This window comes from Hemiscyllium ocellatum, chromosome 3, assembly GCF_020745735.1.
Source record: "Hemiscyllium ocellatum isolate sHemOce1 chromosome 3, sHemOce1.pat.X.cur, whole genome shotgun sequence".
NCBI lineage: Eukaryota > Metazoa > Chordata > Chondrichthyes > Orectolobiformes > Hemiscylliidae > Hemiscyllium > Hemiscyllium ocellatum.
Genome location: NC_083403.1, coordinates 108467675 through 108492315, shown reverse-complemented (window position 1 = coordinate 108492315; position 24641 = coordinate 108467675). Strand labels below are relative to the sequence as shown.

Below are 24641 nucleotides of genomic sequence, written 5' to 3'. Positions count from 1 at the left end.
TCATCCACATAGTGGACCCAAAGCTTGTGCTGGATTGTGGGAAGGGCTGTTCATTCTAACTTCTGCATAACTGTCTCTGCTGAGAGTCCTCATATTGGTGATCCCATAGGCATCCCGTTGATTTATTTGTAGATCTTGTTGGTGAAGTGGTTTGTGAGGCACAGGTCTACTAGTTTGAGGCTGCTGTCCTTGCTGATGGTGTTGGTGCTGTCAGGTGTTTGTGTCCTTGGTTTGCCTGGCCTTGAGCCTTGTGTTTCTTGAGGAAACTTCACAAGACAGGTAAAATTAACAAGACAGACTTCCAAAGAATGAAACCTTAAGAATCCAACATATCCCATTTCTATGTATTACCAAAGGTATATAAACTAGGTTCCCTCCCCCACCCAAACCCATAGTCTCACTTCCCGGCACACCGACATACAGACTAGCAAAGGAACTGCAGCATTGACTAAACCACATAACAGAACACTCGAGCCACTCCATCCATTCCACCCAGGAATTCCTTAACATCATCAAAGATACCAAGGTAGAGGATGACCAGATGTTTGAATTCATGTATTGCTGAACATTGGAGTGCGTCTGGGAAAAGTAACAAACAGTGAAATTCACAACCGATCTTGGAGGAACCTGTTTGGGAGAGGTCCCAGCACAGAAACAGATAAGGGAATAATTTTAAGTGTAGCCTTACTATAAATCTGCACTAGTGAATAGAGTGGGTTCTTTCTTGATTATATGTTTTATTAAGATATGTCTCTTGATTAAACTTGAAAATATATGCCATAAGTATTAAGTTAGTCTGGAGCAGTGTTTTGGAGAGGAATAAGATAGTGCTACTTTCTGAGTCTAAGATTGAAAGAAGCAAAAGTGGCCTTTAGTAGAGTGATATGCTCCTCTTGTCGGATGTGGGAGTTTAGGAAGAGTTTATGGGTTACTGAGGATTGTATCTGCAATAAATGCCATTGGCTGCAAATCCTGTCATATTGGATGGATCAGTTGGAGAGACAGTTAGAGGCAATGAGGAATTTGCAAAAGCAAGGGGGTGTGATGGATGGCAATTATAAGAAGGGAGAAAAGCTGCAGATACAGACCGGTAGATGGGTTAACTCCAGGAAGGGTAAGAGGGGTAGGCCGGTAGTACAGGAGTCTTCTATGGCTACCCCATTTCAAACAAGTATTGGAAAATGTTGGGATAGTGGATTCTCAGGGGAATATAGCACGAATAGCCAAGTTTCTGGTATCGAGACTGGCTGTAATGTAATGAGGGGTACATTGGATTCCAAAAGATCAATTGTGTTAGAGGGCTCTGTAGAGACAAATGTTTCTGTGGCCAACAGTGAAAAATCAGAATGGTGTGTTGTCTCCTTGGTGCCAGGATCAAGGATGTCTCCAACAGGGTGCAGAATATTCTCCGAGGGGAGAGGGCCCGGCAGGAGGTCATTGTACACATTAGAACTAATGGCATACGAAGGGAAAAGAATGAGATTCTGAAGGGAGATTACAGAGTTAAGCTGGAATTTAAAAAGGAGAGTAGTAATATCTGGATTACTCCCAGTGCTTTGAGCTAGTGAGGGAAGGAATATGAGGATAGAAAATGAATGCATGGCTGAGGAGCTGGTGTGTGGGAGAAGGATTCACATTTTTGGATCATTGGAATCTCTTCTGGGGTAGAAGGACAGATTGCACTTGAATTTGAAGAGGGCTAATATACTGGCAAGGAGATCTGCTCGAGCTGCTCAGGAGGATTTAAACTAGTAAGGTGAATGGGACTCAGGGAGACTATGAGGAAAGAGAACAATCTGAGACTGGTACAGTTGAGAAAAGAAGCGCGTCAAACAGTCAGAGCAAGCAGGAGAATAAGGTAGGACTGATAAATTAAACTGCATTTATTTCAACATAAGAGACCTAACAGGGAAGAAAGATAAACTCAGGGCACTGTTACAAACATGGGACTGAGATATCATAGCAATTACAGAAACATGGCCCACAGATGAGCAGAATTGACAGCTTAATGTTCCAGGATACAAATGCTACAGGAAGGTCAGAAAGGGAGGCAAGTGAGGAGCAAGAGTGGTGTTTTTGATAAGGGATAGCAATACAGCTGTACTAAGGGAGGCTATTCCCGGAAATACATCGAAGGAAGTTATTTGGATTGAACTAAGAAATAAGAAAGTGATGATCACCTTATTGGAATTGCATTATCGACTCCATAATAGTCAATAGAAAATTGAGAAACAGATTTGTAGGGTGATCTCAGATATCGTAAGAATAATAAGGTGGTTATGGTACGAGATTTTAACTTTCGAGACATAGACAGGGACTGCCATAGTGTTAAGGGTTTAGATGGAGAGGAATTTGTTAAGTATGTACAAGAAAATTTTCTGATTCAGTATGTGGATGTATCTACTAAAGAAGATGCAAAACTTGACCTACTCTTGGGGAATAAGGCAGGGCAGGTGATTGAGGTGTCAGTGGGGGAGCATTGACTAGAGAAATTGAGGTTATAATTAAGAGAAAAAGGAAGCATATGTTAAGTATAGACAGGATAGATCAAGTGAATCCTTAGAAGAGTATAAAGGCAGTAGGAGTCTACTTAAGAGGGAAATCAGGAGGGCAAAAAGGGGACATGAGATAGCTTTGGCAGATAGAGTTAAGGAGAGTCCAAAGAGTTTTTACAAATACATTAAGGACAAAAGGGTAACTACGGAGAGAATAGGTCCCCTTAAAGGTCAGCAAGACAGTCTTTGTGTCGAGGCACAGGAGATGGGGGAGATACTAAATGACTATTTCGCATCAGTATTTACTGTGGGAAAGACATGGAAGGTAGGGAAATAGATGGTGGCATCTTGACAAATGTCCATATTATAGAGGAGGAAGCACTGGATGTCTTGAAACGCATAAAAGTGGATAAATCCTTAGGACCTGATCAGGTGTACTCTAGAACTCTGTGGGAAGCCAGGGAAGTGATCGCGGGGCCCCTTACTGAGATATTTGTATCATCGATAGCCACAGGTGAGGAGCTGGGAGACTGGAGGTTGGCTAAAGTGGTGCCACTATTTGAGAAGGGTGGTAAGGACAAGCCAGGGAAATATGGACCAGTGAGCCTGACCTCAGTGGTGGGCAAGTTGTTGGAGGGATTCCTGAGGGACAGGATGTACATGTATTTGGAAAGGCAAGGACTGATTAGGAATAGTCAACATGGTTTTGTGCATGGCAAATCATGTCTCACAAACCTGATTGTGTTTTTTGAAGAAGTAACAAAGAGGATTGATGAAGGCAGAGCGGTAGACGTGATCTACATGGACTTCAGTAGGGCTTTCGACAAGGTTCCCCATGGAAGACTGATTAGAAAGGTTAGAACTCATGGAATACAGGGAGAACTAGCCATTTGGATACAGAACTGGCTCAAAGATAGAAGACAGAGGGTGGTGGTGGAGGGTTGTTTTTGAGAGTGGAGGCCTGTGACCAGTGGAGTGCCACAAGGATCAGTGCTGGGTCCTCTACTTTTTGTCATTTACATAAATGATTTTGATGCGAGCATAAGAGGTACAGTTAGTAAGCTTGCAGATGACAGCAAAATTGGAAGTGTAGTTGACAGCGAAGAAGGTTACCTCAGATTACAACAGGATCTTGACCAGATGGGCCAATAGGCTGAGAAGTGGCTGATGGAATTTAATTCAGATAAATGCGAGGTGCTACATTTTAGGAAAGCAAATCTTAGCAGGACTTATACACTTAATGATAAGGTCCTTGGGAGTGTTGCTGAACAAAGAGACCTTGGAGTGCAGGTTCATAGCTCCTTAAAAGTGGAGTCGCAGGTAGATAGGATAGTGAAGAAGGCGTTTGATATGCTTTCCTTTATTGATCAGAGTATTGAGTACAGGAGTTGGGGGGTCATGTTACAGCTGTGCAGGACATTGGTTAGGCCACTGTTGGAATATTGCGTGCAATTCTGGTCTCCTTTCTATCGGAAAGATGTTATGAAACTTGAAAGGGTTCAGAAAAGATTTCCAAGGATGTTGCCAAGGTTGGAGGATTTGAGCTATAGGGAGATGCTGAACAGGCTGGGGCTGTTTTCCCTGGAGCGTTGGAGGTTGAGGGGTGACCTTAAAGAGGTTTACAAAATTATGAGGGGCATGGATAGGATAAATAGACAAAGTCTTTTCCCTGGGGTCGGGGAGTCCAGAACTAGATGGCACACGTTTAGGGTGAGTGGGGCAAGGTATAAAAGAGACCTAAGGGGCAACTTTTTCACACAGAGGGTGGTACGTGTATGGAATGAGCTGCCAGAGGATGTGATGGAGTCTGGTACAATTGCAACATTAAAAAGGCACCTGGATGGGTATATGAATAGGAATGGTTTGGAGGGATACAGGCTGGCTGCTGGCAGGTGGGACTAGATTGGGTTGGGATATCTGGTCGGCATGGACAGGTTGGACCGAAGGATCTGTTTCCATGCTATACATCTCAAGATTCTATTTCCTTCGACATGATGGCCCTGTGCACATCAATAAATGTCACCCTAGCCAAAGAAAAACTGGTCTCACCACTCAATGAACCAAGGACACAAACACCTGACAGCACCAACTCCATTGGCAATCTGCCAATTCCTAAACAGCACAACTAAACAAGACGACTGAACATGCCCAGAGACTCTAGCCACCTTACCATGCTTTAAAGATATCTCTGAGATGACGACCAGACTATTCCAGCCCCTAGGCATCATGGTAGCCCACAAACCTACCACCACACTGAAACAGCTCCTGATGAATTTAAAGGACCCATATCAACAACCAGCAGAACATGTATCATATACAAAATACCTGACAAGAACTGCAACAAACATTGCATTGGACAGATGGGCAGGAAACTAGACACCAGGGTACATGAGCACTAACTCGCCACCAAAAGACATGACCAAGTATTGCTAGTATCCATACACACAGACAAAGAGGGACACCAGTTTAGCTGGGACAATACATCCATCCTGGGGCAGGCTAAACAAAGGCATGCCCAGGAATTCCTAGAGGCCAGAGCTCCATTAACAAACATTGATTTGGATCCCATTTACCAATCTCTTAGAAAAAGAACCGGAAGTGATGTCACCCACCACAACAGACCCAAGACACATAAATAGCAATTGGGACAGAACACCAGTGCTTCATCAGAAGCTCACTGATGATGTTACCTAGCATAGTGATGAAACATCTGAGACCAAATCTACCAGCTCAGCGAGCAAACTTACAATCTTCACTGAAGTGCCTGACCTTTGGTTCCAGGAATTTGTTAGTTTGCAAAAATAATAACGAAATTAGATGGTAATGATCATAGAAGTTGCGGAAAGATTGCACGCTGCTATTTGTTGCTGAAATAAGCAAGTTCATAAAGTTTCACTTCACACTAGGGACACTGGTTCAACCACATTGAACTATCTCTTCACGTTCCCAACTCTCAGACCATGTGTTTCTGAATCACTTAAATTTATTTGTCAGCCAAACCCAGGCTGTCTGTGTAGCCTGCTGCACTGCCATCTCCTTTGTTAATATATCATCTGCCCATAGCCCATGACCCTTTCCTCGATTCCCACACCCATTCTTTCAAAGAGACCCCTATCCTGCAGCCACAAGTGTCTCTACTCAACAACTGATCATTCAGAGACAGGATTGTGATGCCTGGATACATATCCTCGCAGGTAACACCAAACCCTAACCCCTCCATTCCTTACGTTTGAAGATTGATCATTAACTGTTTCATAATCATCTGTCTTCATTGTGTGAGAACCATCTCTGCAAGGTAATCCATTCAGTGACCAGCCACCTTGCTCTCCTGCCATTGTCTAAGTTATGTTGGCATTTAATTCAGTCTCAAATTGGAAATGAAGATGGTTGTTGCAAGTGTTGGTCTTGTTCTAGAAGTGTTAACATCGAGGTTAAGTCACAGGCAGTCAGGATAGAAATTTTCCATGTGCAGACCTTCTTTTATCCCTTTTTAGATAACGAGCAGTGCCAGAATATATTGGAGGATTAGAAATATTGCCCTTGCTTGAATGTGAGGAGAAGAATAAATCAGGCAATTAGATGCCAGTCATTTTAATAATGGTGGTGGAAAAACATTGATTTTGTTTTGTTTAAATAGCTACCTTTAAAAATGGAGTAACCAAAGGAAAGGCAACATGGAGCAAACCATATTTGACTAACTTGATTCATGTATTTTACAGCAGACATTGAGGATAGCTGATACCACTGCTGTTGTGTATGTGATGTTCAAAACGATTTTAGTAAAGTACACATATTTACTTGTCACCAGTATGTATGCAAAATTGCCTCAGCAATTAAAAAAATAATAAATTGGACTTTAATCGCCAGACTGGAGGGGATTATTTTATTTGTGTGTATATATATATATATATATATATATATATAGGAGTTATTTTTCATTTATATATTATATAAATAAATAAAAAATATCTCTCAAGGCCACTGGTGATTCTGAAATACACTAATCGCTTGGGCTTAGTCATGCAGGCCATAATTTCAAAATGTATAGATGGCACAATTCAATGAGGAAAGTAATAGATTTCAAGAGGACATAGACAGGATGGTAAAATGGGCAGACAAATGACAGGTTCCGCCTTTCTGTACGTTCATAGCTGATCTTTGACCTGAATTTATTTTTGTGCCCTAGCTCCATATTCCTCACTTGATGTTGGAATCCAAAAAAAAATCTTTGAATGCATTCACTCACTGGATCCCACAGCTTACTTGATATGTTAATTCCAAAGATCCACAATTCCACAGTCAACGTTGTAGTCCTTTGGTCTATCATGTCCATGTCAGTCAATCCTTATGCGAAGAAATTTCTCCTCATCTCAGCACTGAATGATCAACTTAGTATTACATTGCCTAACTAGTAACTTGACAGGGGAATCATCCCCTGCACAGCCTCTCTACACTGTCAAGCCTTCCACAGAATTGTATGATTCAATCTGATAACTTCTCATTCAGCTGAAGTCCAGAAAATATACACTCATTCTATTCTCTGCTCATTCTAAGAATTATTCTAGTGAATCTCGCTCTACCCCTTCTAAGGCAAGTACATTCATTGTTAAACATGAATACCAAACCTGTATGCAGTAACCTGGGTGCATCACAAAAGCTCTATACAGTTCTACCAAGATGTCCTAACTCATGTCGTTCATCCCTCTTCTTGTAAGATATAGAAGCAGATGTAGACCTTCAGCCATTCAGTCTGCTCCATCATTCAATAAAATTGTGACTGACCTGATAAATCTTAACTCCACTTACCTGCCTCCTCCCCATAACCCCTGATTCCTTTACTGATTAAAAATCATACTGAATAAATACCCCAGCCGCAATAGCCCTCTGGGGTAAAGCACACCACAAATTCGCAGCCCTCTGAGAAAAGAAATTCCTCCTAGTCTCTGTCCTAAATGTGTGACCCTTTGTTCTAAGATTATTCCTGCTGGTCCTTGATTCTCCCATAAAGATTCTCTTACACTAATCAAATTGGTCTTTCTGCATCTACCCTGTCAAGCGCTCTAAGAATGTTGTATGTTTCATTAAAGTCATCTCTCATTCTTCTATACCCCAACAAATGCAGGCACAATTGACTCAACACTGCCTCATAAACAGTTCCTCCACGCCCTGGTATCAACTAATGAATATTCTCTAGACAGTCTCCAATGCTAATATATCTTTCCTTAGATAAGGGGTCCAAAACTGTTCACTGTTCCAGCTGTGGTGTGACTAGTGTCTTATGCAGTTTTAACAAAATCTCCTTAATTTTATACTCTATTCCCTTTGAAATAAAGGCCAGCATTCCATCTGCTGTACTTGAATACAAGACTCTCAAATACCTCTTCTGTAGTTTTCTGCAGTTGTTTCTCCTCTTTTCTTCCTGCCAAAATGCATACTGCCTTTGAATCCTTGAATATCCCCTTGACTAAAAACCATCATAGAATTTATCTTCCCAATTGCTTGGAGCACATCTGTTAACCTTTATGCTTTCTGCACAGTTGATTCATCAGAATGTTCCAGGGCTGACTGATTACAGTTACGTTAATTGAATAATCATGTTTAAATTAATGAAGAGTATAACTAAACACTGTTGCTGGTGACTGAAGGATTGATATCCAGAAGATCCAAATTTAAAGTGACTGGCAAAAGAACCAGAGGTCACATGAAGAAAAGTATTGACATGGCAACCTCGATTATCCAAATTTCGCAATATCCAAACAAGATTTCAGGGTCCCGATGCTTGGGTAAATTGTCTTATCTGAACATTCAATTGCCCAAACAAAATACTCCCCGCCCATGTCATTCGGATAATCAAGTTTGCCCTGTGTATGCAGTAAATGGTTAGGCTTTGTATTTACTGCTTAATGTAGGTTCACATTCAATTGTCATGTTTCTAAAGAAGATTGGACAGATACTTAAAAAAGAAAAAAAATCCCCAAGAAACGGGGAAAGAGGGGGAGCCATGAGTCTAATTGTTCGCTGAGAGCCCTAGCGTAGACTTGATTGACAAATAACCCCCTGTCCCCTACTATTTCTAAGATTATATAAGTTGCATGACTGGGCTGGAACAGAATGCGAATGACTCATTCAAAACCATCATGGAATGAGGAATTGAGACTGTTTGTCAAAAATTGAAAAGCAATTATTTTATAGAACAGATCAGTTTCCATTGTACAGAAAGTCATGAGAAGAAATAGCTAGCTGATACAGAGCAAGAAGATCTAAACACACACATTGTCTGACAAAAATGGTTTGGGTATAAAACTAAAACTTAGTTTTGAATTCCAGATACTGCCCTGGGGGTCCAGACTCAGACTTTGAATATTCAACTCAATCTTACACAGGGTATGAGGTAAGAAACACGTGTTACCAGCACCTTCGGGCAATTTACCAACAATCACCTCCAGGCAATTTACCAACAATCGCCTGGTATCTTTCAAACTACCTGGTATCAGTAAGTTTGGCATGCATGCATGGATTAGGGAAGGTGTGTGGAGAGGAGTAGGAGTTGGAGCAGGTCATGGAGATGGTGCAATACACACGTGGGGACAGTGGCAGGGAGGAGGCTTACATGCAGACCTTCCTCTCCCCATATCCACTGCCGCCATTACACTCCCCCTCTCCAAATATATAATGTTTATGTTCATGTAAAATCTGAAAACCTAAAATGATTTATGATTATTACCTTGGGTCTAGTTGGCGAATTGTCTCCTAAATCTAATATTCTGTAAGGACTGTTTTTGTTTGCAAACTTGCCCAATTTTGAGCATTATACATTTACCTGTATTCCCTTCAAAATAGCCAACCTCAATGAGAGCCATACGTGCAAGATATGACCCCTACTTACAAACAAGACACCGCGTGGAGCAGGTATGTTCAGTTCAAGGTTTGTCATTTGCCTCTGTCAGAGGGATCAAAATCCGTTTCTCTCTCTCCCCCTCTTCCCCCTCTCTCTCTCTCTTCTCTCTCTCTCTCTCTCTCTCTTCTCTCTCTCTCTCTCTCTCTCTCTCTCTCTCTCTCTCTCTCTCTCTCTCTCGCACCCTCACCCCCCCCCCCACATACTTTGTTTGGAGTTATACACAGAACTGTACCCCAAACCTCCCTTCCCCAGATAACCTGTCCAACATTGTCCTGTACTGGGCAAAGGTGGAAGCTGTCAAAATTTTGCAGTAAAAAGTTGTGTGCGTGTGTGTGCTGTTTGGAGACTCACCCCCCCAAAAGACAGCAGCAGCAGTCTTGTTGGACAGGGTTGGGGGCCTGGACAGGGGTGGGGGGGGGGCAGTGTTGATCGGGGTTGGGATGCGGCTGGGGGTGATGTTGGATTGGGTGGGGTGGGGGTGCTTGTGCTGCTGCATCATCTCCTGAACAGGGAGTAGACTTAAAAAAACTCTGAGCCCCAGAGGAAAGGCATTTAATCGATTAACCGAATAATCGAGTATCCAAACGAAATAGTGCTCGCCCATCTCGTTTGGATTATCGAGGTTCCTCTGTATTTGAAATTATGGCGCCAGCACCCTGTGTTTCATGTGACATTCCATATATGAGAGATGTTACTTTGCAGAGCTTTGACTGTGGTTATAGTTGGAGTGTGTTAATTATTTTTGATATCAAAATCAAGCAGTGAAGCAGCTTTATTGGTCCCAGCTCTTGAACTGGTGTCTCATCTCTCTCTGGAAGGGTCTGTCTAGTGGTCTTGGCTGCTTTTCAACAGAAATGTAAAACAATGATGACAGTATAAAGTGGAAAAGATTCTTGGTGAAATGACAAGATATGTGTTGGTGACCCACAGCAGCACCTATTTTGGGATAAGGAACTGGGAGGACTTGATCAAAAACCATGGAAATAGGGGCAGGCATAGGGCTTAGACTCTTGAGCTTGCTCTGCCATTTAATAAGATCATATTGATTTCTGACCTCAACTGCATGGTCTTATTTGCAAACCTTGATGCCATTGAGTTAAAAATATATTGATTTTAGCCTAACATATGCAACACTGAGTATCCACAACCCTTTCATATGAAGAATAACAAATAATCATAAACCTCCAAATGAAGTAACTTTCATATCAGTCCTGTGTAGCTGACCCCATATCCAGAGACCCTTAGCTTTTTATTCTCCATGCGGGGAAATCAACATCCTAATAACTAATTGGTTAAGGTCTCTCAGCAGTAATTATGTAATCTAGATTTTGCACGTTGTGTCGGATCAATGAGGAGTCATGGAGCAGTGTTGCAGGTTCCAAATGATATTTAGAGGAAATGTGAATGTGGAGCAAAGTTTTAGTACTGTAATTAATAGTAATGTAAACAAGTCTCTGCATTTAGGCTTGCCGATGTGATACTTCTACTCTCCACTTTTCCTCCATTTCTCTCGTATTTTAGTTGAAACAGTTGGGACACAGTGTGGACAAGGTTGAGTTCATTGTGATGGGTGGGACTTTTATGGCACTACCAGAAGAATACAGGGATTACTTCATCCGTAACCTGCATGACGCGCTCTCTGGTCACACCTCCAACAATGTGGCAGAGGCTGTTAAGTAAGTAATGAGTTTAAAGGTTTTCATTGGATTGATGAAATAGAAAACATCTTGTATTATTGGACTTGGAGACTGTGATGGATGTGTGTTGCTTGGATCTGTTCCTCTGCTGATTTCATTGGTTGAAATAATGGTTGTAGAATTGCCTCACTCCCAACCTCACATGTACACACGCAGGCACGCACACTCTTACATATGCACGTAGGTGCACGCACACACACACTTTCCAAGTCTGTTCATTCATGCAATGTTTCGATTATGACGTGCTCAATTCCTGAAAATCACTTGCTATTCCTGCAGTTGCCATTCATTTCCAGCAGAGGGAAGCCCAAATCCTCTCAACTGCTAACTTTGTTCAGACACAATGACACAATCTCACAGCTTCTCACATAACATGAACTGTAGATCCTGTTAGCTGCTGATGTCAACTAGCTGACTGAGTCCTCACATGTACTGGCATTAGTTGTTTCACCCACAGTTACTGGCCTACATTTAGCTGCAAACATAGTGGCTCAATAGTTAGCACTGTTGCCTCACAGCGCAAGGTTCGATTCTAGCCTCGGGCGACTGCCTGTGTGGAGTTTGCACATTCTCCCCGCTAAAGGTAGTGCACAGGATGTCACTCCAGCTGGGTGCATTGTCCTGGAGGATGTTGAGCTTCTGGGCAGGATTAGCTGACTGAGATTATGTAATTTGGAGAAAGTGAGGACTGCAGATGCTGGAGATCAGAGCTTAAAAATGTGTTGCTGGAAAAGCGCAGCAGGTCAGGCAGCATCAAAGGAACAGGAGAATCGACGTTTTGGGTATAAGCCCGTCTTCAGGAATGAGGAGGGTGTGCCAAGCAGGCTAAGATAAAAGGTAGAGAGGAAGAACTTGGGGGAGGGGCATTGGGAATACGATAGGTGGAAGGAGGTTAAAGTGAGGGTGATAGGTCGAAGAGGGGCTGGGGCGGAGGCTGGGAAGAAGATTGCAGGTCAAGAAGACGGTGCTGAGTCTGAGGGTTGGGACTGAGAAAAGGTGGGAGGAGGGGAAATGAGAAAGCTGGAGAAATCTGCATTCATCCCTTGTGGTTGGAGGGTTCCTAGGCGGAAGATGAGGCGCTCTTCCTCCAGGCGTTGTGTTACCATGGTCTGGCGATGGAGGAGGCCAAGGACCTGCAAGTCCTTGGTGCAGTGGGAGGGGGAGTTAGTGTTCAGCCACGTGGCACACCCTCCTCATTCCTGAAGAAGGGCTTATGCCCAAAATGTCGATCCTCCTGTTCCTATGATGCTGCCTGAGGTTAAGTAATACCTGCACTGTTTTACAGTTACATAATAAAATAGCATTTTCAGCAAAGCTTCCCAGGTTCATTATGCTAGCCATTGCTACCACTCCATGTAACTGCTGTCATAGACTTAGAGTCATCGAGGTCCACCGCACAGAAAAGGCCCTTCAGCCCATTGAGTCTAGGCAATTCAAAAATAAGCACCTAACTATTCCAATCCTATTTTCCAGCATTTGGTCCATAGTCTTGGATACCTTAGCATTACAAGTGCACATCTAAATACTTATTAAATATTCTGAGGATTTCTGTGTTCCTTCTTGTAATCCCCTCATAATTTTATATATCTCAACAATGTCCCTTCTCATCTCCTTTGCTCTCCGGAAAAGAACACATCTGCCCAGTGTCTCTTCATAATTGAAGCTGTCCAACCCAGGCAACATCCTGGTAAATCTCCAGTGCTATCTCATCCCTGTTATATTATGAATTCCAGGGCTCCATGCTGTACTCCAGCCATGGCCTAACCAACTTCTTTTTTTAACTGTTCCAACATAATCTCTCTGCTCTTAAACTCTATGCCCTAATTAATGAAATCAAGTATACCATATGCCTTTTTAACCACTTTATCTATCTGTCCTGAGGGACCAGTCTACATGCACACTAAAGCCCCGCTAATCCTCAATGCTTTGCAGGGTTCATTGTGCATTCCCTTGAGTATTGTGTGGCAAGATTGGGCTGGTAGAGAACCTTTGTTTTCCAAATATTCTCTCGTACACCTCTGTGAATATACCAATGATAATTTGCAGCTCAGTTTAACCAATGAGATGAAACATGTCCTCTTGCTCACTATGATGGTTTGAAGAGAATGATTCTGGACTGAATCAAATTCCTACTCGACTTCACACAGAAGAAACGTCCTATAAATTTGACACTATGAGAGAAGTGTTTGGAATGGAGATAGTCTAATTAGAGCATTTAACTGAACCAGTGACTTGTTGCTCATGACCCAGGTTTAAAGCTGTGCTGTTACAGGAATATGTTCTGCAAATGTAAATGTGTTGGAGGCAATTAACTGAATGATATCTGGAATGAAAAAGTTGACTTAAGTGGGTAGGTTGGACTGGCTAGCTTATTTCCACTAGAAGAGTGAAGGGTGACTTATTTGAAATGTGTAAGATCCTGAATGGTCTTAAAAAACTGTTTTTGCTTATGAATCATTCAAGAACTATGGGACAGTTTAAAAAGTAGCAATCACCCTTTTGGGACAAAGATGAGGAAAATTTATTTTCTGTGTGTTGTGACTTTTGGAATCCTCTGCCTTAAAATGTGGTCGAAGCAGGATCATTGAATATTTTTAGGAAAGAAGTGGATAGATTTTTGTTCGGATAAAGCATCCAAGAATTTCAGGGTTAGATAAGAATGTGGAATTCAAAATACAGGCAATCAGCAATTTTGAGTGGTTTTAAAGTGCCAAAAAGTTGTCTTCTCTTCCTATTTAGTATCTTCGTATGCTTATTGACACTGAATCCTATCAACTCTCCTTGCTGTAACTTTAAACAGGATGCTACAAAGGAGATGGAGCCATGGGAATTTGTATTTATATAGCATTGCCCATGTGCAGGAAAGCAAGTAGTTCTTTTCTCTTGCAACACTTCAAGGAATAGTACAGTTTAGGCAAAAACGATACAGTAGACACCAAACTGCTAGGAGCGCTCAAAGTTTTGACGCAATCTTTGAAGGTGGGTATTGATTTTGTTTGCTGGATCAGAATGGCAGAAATTTCATGAACAAGGAAATTGTGAAGTCTTGTGGGTAGTGGGGGAGCACAGGGGCAGGTTTAATTCTAAACAGCATCATTGAGCTGCACACAGGTTGTCTACATTTGGATCCTGTCAATCTGCTATTCATAGAAATTCCTTAGATTGTAGATTTTAAACTATGACGTGGCAACTAGGAAACGACAGTGAGACTGTTCAAAGGAAAAACTAGAAACAGAGCCGTGATAGTGTGTCAAGTCCAAGGTACAGATTATGAAAGGAGTGTAGTAACCAGAGAGTAGAAATGACTCAGAACCTGGAAGAGAGAAATTCCGAGATCAGTCCAACCACAGATCCTTTGGAGGGCAAGATAATCATGCCACTGACCATTGAGCAGCATATTGATAGTATAGTTGAGAAACAGACCCTTGAAGGACAAGACTGTCCAGCTAGCCGTCAAGACACTGACTTGTGAAGAGGGGAATGTTGAGGGAGCAGATTAATTACTGACCCCTTGAGGGGAGGAGTGTCTAGAGAGCAATCTAGACATGGAGTCCTGTATTGTCCTCTATGAAGGGTTGCCCATGTGTTGGGAAGTCTGTCATCTTGACTAGGCAGGGTGTTCCAGACAGGGCTGATCGATTGCAAAGCAGCAGAGGAAAAATGGCAAAAGTATTAAGCAAGCTGACACTATTGTCCAGAAACATTGCAGATTCTAATTTCCATGAAATCATTCAGAAGCATTGACTGGAAAGTGGGACACTGCCTTGGTTTTACAGCCAGTGACTGAGATAATTATTGATACAACTTTTAAGACGACAGTGTCCTTTGTCATTTTCATTGAAGAAGTAATTTTTCTGCAGTCAGATTTTAACAAGCTTCTGTTTCAACACCTGCTCAAATTGAGAAAGTGGTGATTGAATATTGATTGGCATAGTATACCATTTATTAATACAGATTTTTATGATTTTTTTATTCAGTGGGATATTTAATGTTTTGATGTTTAGATTCTAAATAATAACTTTTTTAATGAACCATCAATCTGAAACCATGTATGAGATTATTGTGGGCGAATCAAAAAAGATAATAGTTGGCTGGACAAAGATGTGAAAGTTGATCAGTCATTCCTATAGACCAACAGATTCAAATAGCCAGCAATGCTTGTATATGGTGAATATGAAAAGTTAGCTGCAGGGTAATGTTGTGTTGTGCTAACCATTCTCTATCACATTTCATGTTCCAGCGCTTACATTTGTTCTGAGACTTCAACGGCTGGGCAATATTAATCAATGGTGTTGGCCATCCCAAATCAGATCCCTCCCTGTGGCACGTCTCGTGTTGCATTAAAACAAAGGAGTCCTGACTGCTGCATGAATCAAGTACATTTACCTATCACCCTCCCTGTACTCCCTGAAATACAATGTCACTGCTCCTCGAAACCTTTGACTCTGGTCTTGCATGCATCTCCAGTTTTAATCCAAGAGTGTGGTGCTGGAAAAGCACAGTAGGTCAGGCAGCATCCGAGAAGCAGGAAAATTGATGTTTCGGGCAAAAGCTTTTCATCAGGAATCATTCCTGATAAAGGCCTTTTGCCCGAAACGTCGAGTTTCCTGCTTCTTGGATGCTGCCTGACCTGCTGTGCTTTTCCAGCACTGCACTCTTGACTCTAATCTCCAGCATCTGCAGTCCTCACTTTTGCTATTTTAATCCCTCAACTGTTGGAAGCCATTGCTTTAAGTTCAGATGTCCCCTCCTAACCCTTTCCCACTGTCTTCATCTAATTATTGTCCATCTCTTTGTCCCAGTGTTTTGATACAGTTCTTAGTGTATTTCTCGAATTTTTGATTGGTTATTAATTTTAGACTGATCCCATTATCATGAAACATCTCGGAATGTTTTACTATGTCTGGTGAAAGCTAATATATAACGGCAAGGTATTTTCTATTATTGATAGTCAGTGACTAGTACTGAGTTAAATCATAATCAGTTTGAGCCAGTTAAAACCAGGGAATGAGCAGAGTAATCTCATGATAGTCCTTGTAACTATTTGTGTGGGTGAAGGATGGCCTTCACAGGAAAGATTAGGTTTGTTTCCTCCCTCCATAATCTGCCTTTCATGTTTCTGGCAGTGGTGATGACTGTGATCAGTATTTGAAGCTGAGTGTATGATTGATGTAAGCTGAATATACCAGTGATCCAGCATTATGTGAGAGACACTTATTGTTTTAGCATTACTGCTGACCAGATCAATAGTTTTAAACTGATTTCAGGTACTCTGAACGCAGCAATACCAAGTGTGTTGGCATTACCATTGAGACCAGACCAGACTACTGCCTGAAGCGCCATCTCAGTGACATGCTGCAATATGGCTGTACACGCCTGGAGATTGGGGTACAGAGTGTCTATGAGGATGTAGCCAGAGATACTAACAGGTGGGGAATTTTTCAGAATCCAACCAGTTGACTTTGTAATTGTCAAAACTGCCACTGCTGCTTTGTATCTTATGAACAGGAATAGATCATTTACCTTCTCAAGTTTGTTCTGCCATTCAGTTGGTTTATATTAATCTGTGGTCAAACTCTACATCTTCCTTTACTCAATTTTTCATAATAGCTTCGAATTTAAAAAAAAATCAATCTCTGGTTTAAAATGTAACAATTAAGAACATAAGAAATAAGAGCTAGAGAGCTTTATGCAACCCTTGGGATCCTTTCCACCATTCATAAGATCATGACTGATCGTCTAACCCAACACTGCCTTCCCTCTCAATCACTTAATGCGGAGGAATCCATTGATCTCTGACTTGAATATATTTAGAGCAATCACAGTCCCTGGCGTGAAAAATTCCTAAGATTTACAACAATTTAACTGAAGAAGTGTTTCCTCACTTCAGCCCTAAATGGCAGACTCCCTCATTCTGAGTCTATGGTGCCCAGACTGTTCACAGTATTCCAGTTGGTGTTGAGTCAGGACCTTGTGTAAATGAAGGATAACTTCTGGCTCCTTCTATTCTAGTTCTCTAGATATTAAGACCAGCATTCCATTATATTTAGATTTTTGTTCTCTGTCTGTTCATGACAGTGTGATGGTCTGTGTACATGGATGCCGAAGATCTCTGGTTCTTCTAGCTTTTCCCCATTTTGAAATTGAAGCTGAAAATGTGTTGCTGAAAAAACTCAGCAGGTCAGGCAGCATCCAAGGAACAGGAAATTCGACGTTTCGGGCATAAGCCCTTCATCAGGAAATTTCCTGATGAAGGGCTTATGCCCGAAACGTCGAATTTCCTGTTCCTTGGATGCTGCCTGACCTGCTGCACTTTTCCAGCAACACATTTTCAGCTCTGATACTCCAACATCTGCTGACCTCACTTTCTCCTCCCATTTTGAAATTACCTTGATCTGTCCTTTTTAGGCACTAAACATTTGTCACACTATTGCACATTCACTCATTCAATCTATCTTTATTGCCATTTTATGCTGACACCTACACTGCTATCTGTCTTTGAGGTATTGGCAACTAGATATGTGGCTTTCTGTCCTGTTAGCCAAACCATTAGTGAATTCAAAGAATAGTTGAGGCAGCAGAGACCCTTGTGTGAAGCCACTGGTTACATCCTGCCAATTAGACTACCTGCTGTTATCCACACTGTCTAGCTTCTTCCGCTCTGCCAATTTTCTAACCAGATCAGTGACCAACCAGGTGAGCATTGGAATAGTCAGAGATTATGAAAGTATAAGTGAGCATTTCAGTAGCAGGACATATTGAGATCGAGTAAAGTCAGATAATGTTATAAAACTGAAAAGACTTTTGATTGTGATAAGACATATTGAGAGAGTGATTAGCAATGGATTCCTCTGCATTAAGTGATTGAAAATATATGGGATCTTGGGCTGTATATTGATATTGAGCATAAAAACAGGGTAGGTCTAATTAGGCTAGAATATTGTACCAGATTTTGGTCTTCACACATCAGGAAGAATGTGAAACCTTAAGAGGGTGCAAAAAAAACTTAACTGAGCTGTGAATGAGGAATTTTAACTGCAAGCTTTGATTGAAGGAGCTGGTGCTGTCCTTGTTGGAGCCAAAGATTTTTAGGGGATGTGAATGAGATTAACCTCTGCTTCTCTTCTTTCTTCAGGGGTCACACAGTTAGGGCTGTGTGTGAGTCTTTCCAGCTGGCAAAGGATGCTGGCTTTAAAGTTGTGGCACACATGATGCCTGACCTTCCTAATGTTGGCCTGGAGAGAGACATCGAACAGTTCATTGTGAGTGTCCATCAGTTGGGTTCTTCTTTGACGAAGCAATTGATATAACCTTCACTATCCAACAGTGTCTTCGTTTTAAATGTAGAAAGATGTTTGATGGCCTGATCAACTCAACAGTATACATGAGTCTGTGTCACTGAAAATCTTTGCAAACTGCAGGAGCAGATAATCATGCTTTTGTTAGCTGTTTAAAGAGCACTCCAGTTTTCTTTGTAATTCGGTAACGTCTATTAATTTCTTTTCCAGCCATGGATCCAAATGCCTTTTGAAAGTTAAGATTAAAAATTATTCCACCACCCTTTCTAGTGGTACATTCCAGATCAAAATTATCTGGAACTGGGGCAAAAGAAACAATTCCCTGGGTGCGGGTGTTATTGACAGGCATGCTTGGGCACTCCAGAATGAAATTGAGAGTCAACCACATCAGTGGGGACTGGAATCAGGTAAAGGCAAAGCTTCTTTCCCTAAGCAGCACATCAGTTATGATTTTGTAACAATTCAACAGCTTTATTAGCAGCTTTTAGCATGCTTAACACTTAAGCATTCGTGGTGCTAATATGTTATGCGGTTATCATCAAAAAACTACACTGTAAGAAATCATGAATGGTTTATTCTGTAAGGAATTTAGGACCATTTTGTTAAGTTTGATTGCATATGTTCCTCCAGTTTTTTTCCAGCAGTGGTTTTCTGTGAAAGTGTTATTCTCCAAGTAAGTTGAGTCATTTTGTAGTATCATAATATTCATGCAGTAATTTATGGTCCTCAGTAAAGACTTTCCCCCCCCCCGCCCCTTCCAGCTTGGTTCTATTGATTTTATAATAGGAAGACTGCTTTTTGTAAATCCAGATTCTCTGAGAGTGCATTTGCATTAAATGTTTATGCTTATGCAAAATGGTTTTGGCTTCACAACATTGTAAACAGGGTGTCAGGGGTGGATCATTCTGACCAATGTGATTGTCTTTGTTAGGAAGTCCATTTCGCTTTGGTTCTGTTTTAAGGAGGCTATGACTCCAGATTCTGTTGTACTGGCAAGTTAACTATCAATTTGTCTTCAAGTGAAACTGCTTTGTAAGATGCTGGAGTTTCAGTCAGCATTTAGCATAACTACTTGTTCAGATTCTGGTAACAAAATGGATATAAGCAGCACCATCAGAACTGAGGAAATGTAAGAACTCTACTCAAGTGGAGGAAGGCCACTTAAAATATGTCAGGCTATCTTTGTACTGTGAAATGAGGAGTATCAGATATTATATTTTAAAACTAAATGAATCATTCCAAATGAGAGACAACAGCAGTAGTTAAGGGGGAGCACTCTTCCCTCTGTTGCTGAGTTTGAGTTGATTGAGCCAAAAACCTTGGAAACCTTTTTGACAGTTATAGCTGTCTGAAGTGAATGAGCTTGTCTCCGTCAATTTCCAAGTAGTTGGCATTTCACTGAGCTTTAGAAGAAATCATTAAAAATTGGTACAAAAGTACCTTTTTCAACCTTTAAAGACAGTTCTGCTGTTGAGTAAAAGAATTGTTGATTTTCTAGTTGAACTTCACTTTCCTACAATATCTCTTTATCATTTGATTCTCTTTCTGTCCAGCAACCCATTAATTTTGGTCTTTCAGATTCTCAGAACTGAGTCTTCACAGCGTCCTCAAGTAGAGAATTTCAAAGATTGACAACGCTCAAGTGAAAAGATTTCTCCTCATTTAATTCTAACATGTCTAACCCCTCGTTTTGAGTCTGTAAAGCTCCATTTCCACTCCAGCATTTATTATGAATTGTCTTAACAATTTTATGCATTTCAATTTGATCACATCAATCTTGTAAACTCAAGGGAACACAGACCTAATCAATCCAGTCTCTCCTTGTAGAGCATTCACCTCAATAAAGGAATCAATCTACTGTTCTCGCCACAATTAATCCTTTGGTAAGAAAGGCAAATAATGTTGAATCTGCCACAAACTTAACAATCTCTGAACATTGAAAAGTTAAAAGCACCATATAGGGTGCTGGCAGAAGGACTTTACTGAAGATGTGGTTCAAACCATGCCTGTGACAGAGTGGAAGAAAGTTTTTACTCTGTTCAAGATTTTTTCTGGACAGTGACACCAGAGATGAAAAATGAGATTTAAAAGTTTCATTCCTTTATCAGTCATATCACTTGGTTTGCTTAAAAATTTAAGGCAGAGTATATAAAACAGCATAAGCTCTAAGAAAATAGGACACCCTGTGTGTAAAGAGACAGACAGTCACTGAATAAATGAAACAGTGACAGAATAGGAAACAAATAGAGAGCGAGAGGAAAAATAATGCTGAGAAAGGTAAGAGTAACAGAAAAACAGAGAGGCACAAGCAAGATGGGAAAACATAGTGAGCTGACAGGCATTGGATAAGGAAATGGAAGACAAGATTATAATAAAAACAAACTTGAGATGGAGTCCCTTCCTGTGAAATCAGTGAAGGCTGAAAACCAACCTGAACCATTAGAACTCCGTGTGGTTTGATGTCAGATTATGTCTGATTACTGCAAAACACATTGAGACACGTTACTACACTGAAGGTGCTATATAATTATAAATTATTATTTAACCAGCAAATTAATCTTTTTATGTTGAGTCTGCATGTATTGTTCTGGAGTGGCATTTTCTGCCCTTCAGGAGAGGTAGGGAGATAAAAGAAACTCCCCCAGTACCTGCAGTAAACATTGAACCATGGCTAGAGGTTAAAGCTTAAAACCAAGCATTCCAGTCAAATTTAAAAACACACAGGTCTTGGCTTGTGATAGACAGTTTGGTTGTAGATGCAAGACTGAGTTTTGCACGATTAAGTGATAGCACTGTGCATTGGTGTTGTTCGAGCCCCTGCTAAATTGGCAACACTCCGCTTCTCCCAAAATATTATATGGCTGCTGCTGTGTGGGAACAGTAGCACTCGTGATATCTTAGTTACAACATGGCTGAATGGGACAAACCCACTCGATCAGTGATCTTTTCTTTTCTGTTATTTTCAAATGTTTCTACATCTTTTATGATTATCTCAGTTTTGGAATACATAGACTCAAGATGAAACCATTTCAGGTTCCACAGATGCTGTCAGATTTGTTGGGTTTTTTCCAGTACTTTCTATTTTTAGGATAGTGTGTCCGGTAATATTTAATAGAATCCCATTGACTAAAAGGGCAAAAATAAAACAATGGAAGTTCGATCCTTCCCAATGCTGACAACCTGATTTATCGAAGAAATTGAAATTATTTACCGTACCTAAACATGGCCTTGAGGATCTTAACCAGCGATATTCAGCAATAATGATTAGTATTATTCTTTTCCTTGTTCTTGTTGGTTTTTTTTCCCCAAAGCATAACTTCTAAATATTCAGGTCTCTGATTCTCAATGACAAATACAGTTAATACTCAACCTTATGGAACATACCCATGCTCAAGATGTGATAAAAATGGGAGTGTGTTTTATTGTTTGATCTTGGGACGAGGCAGTGGGCGTATGTTATCATGCTTCATTTTGGAGAGTAGCAGTAGCTGTGTTTCATTGTTTGATGATAAAATGTTACAGTGGATATGAGTTTTTAAAAATCTTTTATTATTGCAATAATGCACTCACCTTGTTCTTCCTTTCAGCATGATACGGATGAGGTTATTTTTTAGGTTGGGACCATGCACAGCCAATGTGTAAGATCAGGGTTCTGGGTCTTTTCATTCAAAGTAGTGTTTCTCAGTTGAATTAGATTCAATTGATTTGAATTTTGCTCCAAAATTTGTAATGTTACCAAATTTGAAATGGAACACTCCGGATTAATCTTATATGGAGAGAAGGGGAGAGACAACAATTTCCATAAAACAACAGATACTGGCATGGGTTCAGTAAGCTGAAATGGATCTTTCTGTCCCTCTTATTACAATATCCAAAAGGCATCTCGGTGGTTACATGAGTAGGAACAGTTTAGGGATGTGGGCCAAATGCTGGCAAACGGGACTACATAAATTTAGGATATCTGGTTGGCATAATCAAGTTGGACCAAAGGGTCCATTTCCATGCTGTACAGCTCTGTGACTCCAAATGAGCCTGTTTAGCATGGTGTTGTTTGATCAGTTCAGTTTTAATGAGCAATAAGCCGATAAATTGGTTGTCATTGAGATGATTGTAGTGCAGAGATTAAATCAACTGCTGACCTCTATTAACAAATTTTAATTTCAATAAATCTGACTCTTGAGGCATTTCATTGATAACTGATAAACACAACACCATCAACTAGATCTATACTTGATTGTTTGGGTATTAAAAAGCAATGATAATGCCAAACACATAGATAAACCTGGCACAGACATCATGAACAAAGAGCTGGTGTGCACGTATTCCATTAGGACAATCCTGCTCCATTATAATGACAGGTAGTTCAAAATTTATCAAAATAATCTCTGTAAAATATCTAGGTTTCATGGATTATAATTAACTGGTTAGTCTACCTGAACCATAGCCAATATGTGATTGGTCATGATTACATCATGGGATAAATCCCCCAAGATTTTTACACCAGCACTTGTACTGCAATTTGCAGTTCTGCTGCTGTGATTTTCTGTAGAGTTAGGGAAAATTCCACTCTAACTGGGACTGATAAGTTTATCTGTTTTATTGACATCCTCACACAGACTCAACTGTCCCCCCAAAGGATTTTACTGCACATTAAACTTTATTAATCTCTCTGTATATTTAGATTAATCCAAAAAAAGGAAGTATTCTTAATGCATGCAGGCGATCTTGTAACCCAGTAAAAGTTATATTTTAGATTGCTGCTCATTGGGTATTACAGTTATACTGTTCTCCCTAACTGCAATCTGTTTCATTCTATGCAACAACTTCATAAATGTACAGAAAAGTCTCAAGCTATTTCACCAAGCTAAAGAATAAAATTCTAAGCAGATGACAAAAATGATAGAGGCAGAGAAGTGTTTTAAGGAGGAGAAGATGATGAAATAATTTAAGCATCTCCAGCTTAGGTGATTGAAGACTAGGCTGCTAATGATGTCACCATAGTGAAAGATTCTTGAGGTCAGATTCAGAGGAATGAGATTTGAGGAGGGAGTGTTGTAGGATTGGGTGTGGTTAAAATCACAGACCTACTCACTCACCTGAGTAGTATTCACTTACGTGAACCATTTATATTGGGATTTAATAAAAGGGTCATAATAGTATCATGATGGTGCATTTTCCAGTGAATTATGCTATTTGATGTGTTGCAGGAGTTCTTTGAGAATCCAGCATTCCGCCCTGATGGTATGAAGCTGTATCCTACACTTGTGATCCGTGGCACTGGACTTTATGAGCTCTGGAAAACTGGCAGATACAAGAGTTATTCACCCAGCACACTTGTGGATTTGGTGGCTCGGATCCTTGCACTCGTTCCTTCGTGGACACGGGTGTATCGTGTTCAGAGGTACTTAATAGTGACATCTTCCATCAGGTTCTAAAGAACACTTCTTTTTGCCTGGTTGTAGCCAAATTTGCTTTCCTTATGATAGAATACTCAGCAAAAAAAAAATCACACTGCGAATGTTGTCTGTAGAATTCATGTAGTTATTCTGTGTATTGCAAAATATGTTTGCACTTCACTCACAACAGCATGTGGTATGTTACAAAAGATTACTCATTCTTCCCCTGCATGTGTCCCCAAGGGGTTGCATTTTGCCAACCAAGGTTACTTGTTTGACCTGGAAGTAGTCCTAGTACAGAACCTTTCTGCCAACAGAACCTCGTATTGGGATGGTAGAGATAATCTTGATGTGTTTGATGTAGGTTGGATTTTAACAAGGCTTTTGACAGAGTCTCACATAGCATACTGGTCACAACAGTAAGAGCCTTCCTGAAGGAAAGTGGGAGGCTGGATCCAAAATTGGCTCAGTGATCAGAAGCAAAGCAAATCTGAAATACAGAGAAGTTGGTGGAAGAATATGATGGGTCAGTCAGCATCTGAAAAGGAAAAGCTGTTAAATATTTCACTTGCTCAAGAAATGTTAGCTGACCTGTTGTGGATGGGAACAAGAAAGGGCATGCAAGCTTGATGGACCAGTTAGTTACTACTTGCATCAATTTCATGTTTTCATGTGCAGGCGGAGGTCATTCAGTCCATTATGTCTATTACATTGTTCCCTTGGATCACAGCCAATCTGTGCCATTACTACCCCATATATTCATGTCATTAAATGCCTTCATTTTTCTTTAACAATCTTGATTTGATCACCCTTTATTATTTGAAACTTGAGGGGCTACAAGTCAAGTTTATAAGAAA

The 24641-nt window shown here is 40.7% G+C and overlaps 1 protein-coding gene across 1 annotated transcript in view; it reads left to right on the top strand.

Moving 5' to 3' along the window:
* elp3 (elongator acetyltransferase complex subunit 3) overlaps positions 1 to 24641 on the top strand; it is an 87713-nt gene that overhangs the window by 10269 nt on the left and 52803 nt on the right. The window contains exons 5-10 of the mRNA XM_060821568.1: positions 8823 to 8886; positions 9336 to 9404; positions 10915 to 11069; positions 16358 to 16519; positions 18226 to 18352; positions 23596 to 23789. Coding sequence (XP_060677551.1) covers positions 8823 to 8886; positions 9336 to 9404; positions 10915 to 11069; positions 16358 to 16519; positions 18226 to 18352; positions 23596 to 23789 — 771 coding nt within the window. The remainder of the gene's footprint in view (positions 1 to 8822; positions 8887 to 9335; positions 9405 to 10914; positions 11070 to 16357; positions 16520 to 18225; positions 18353 to 23595; positions 23790 to 24641) is intronic.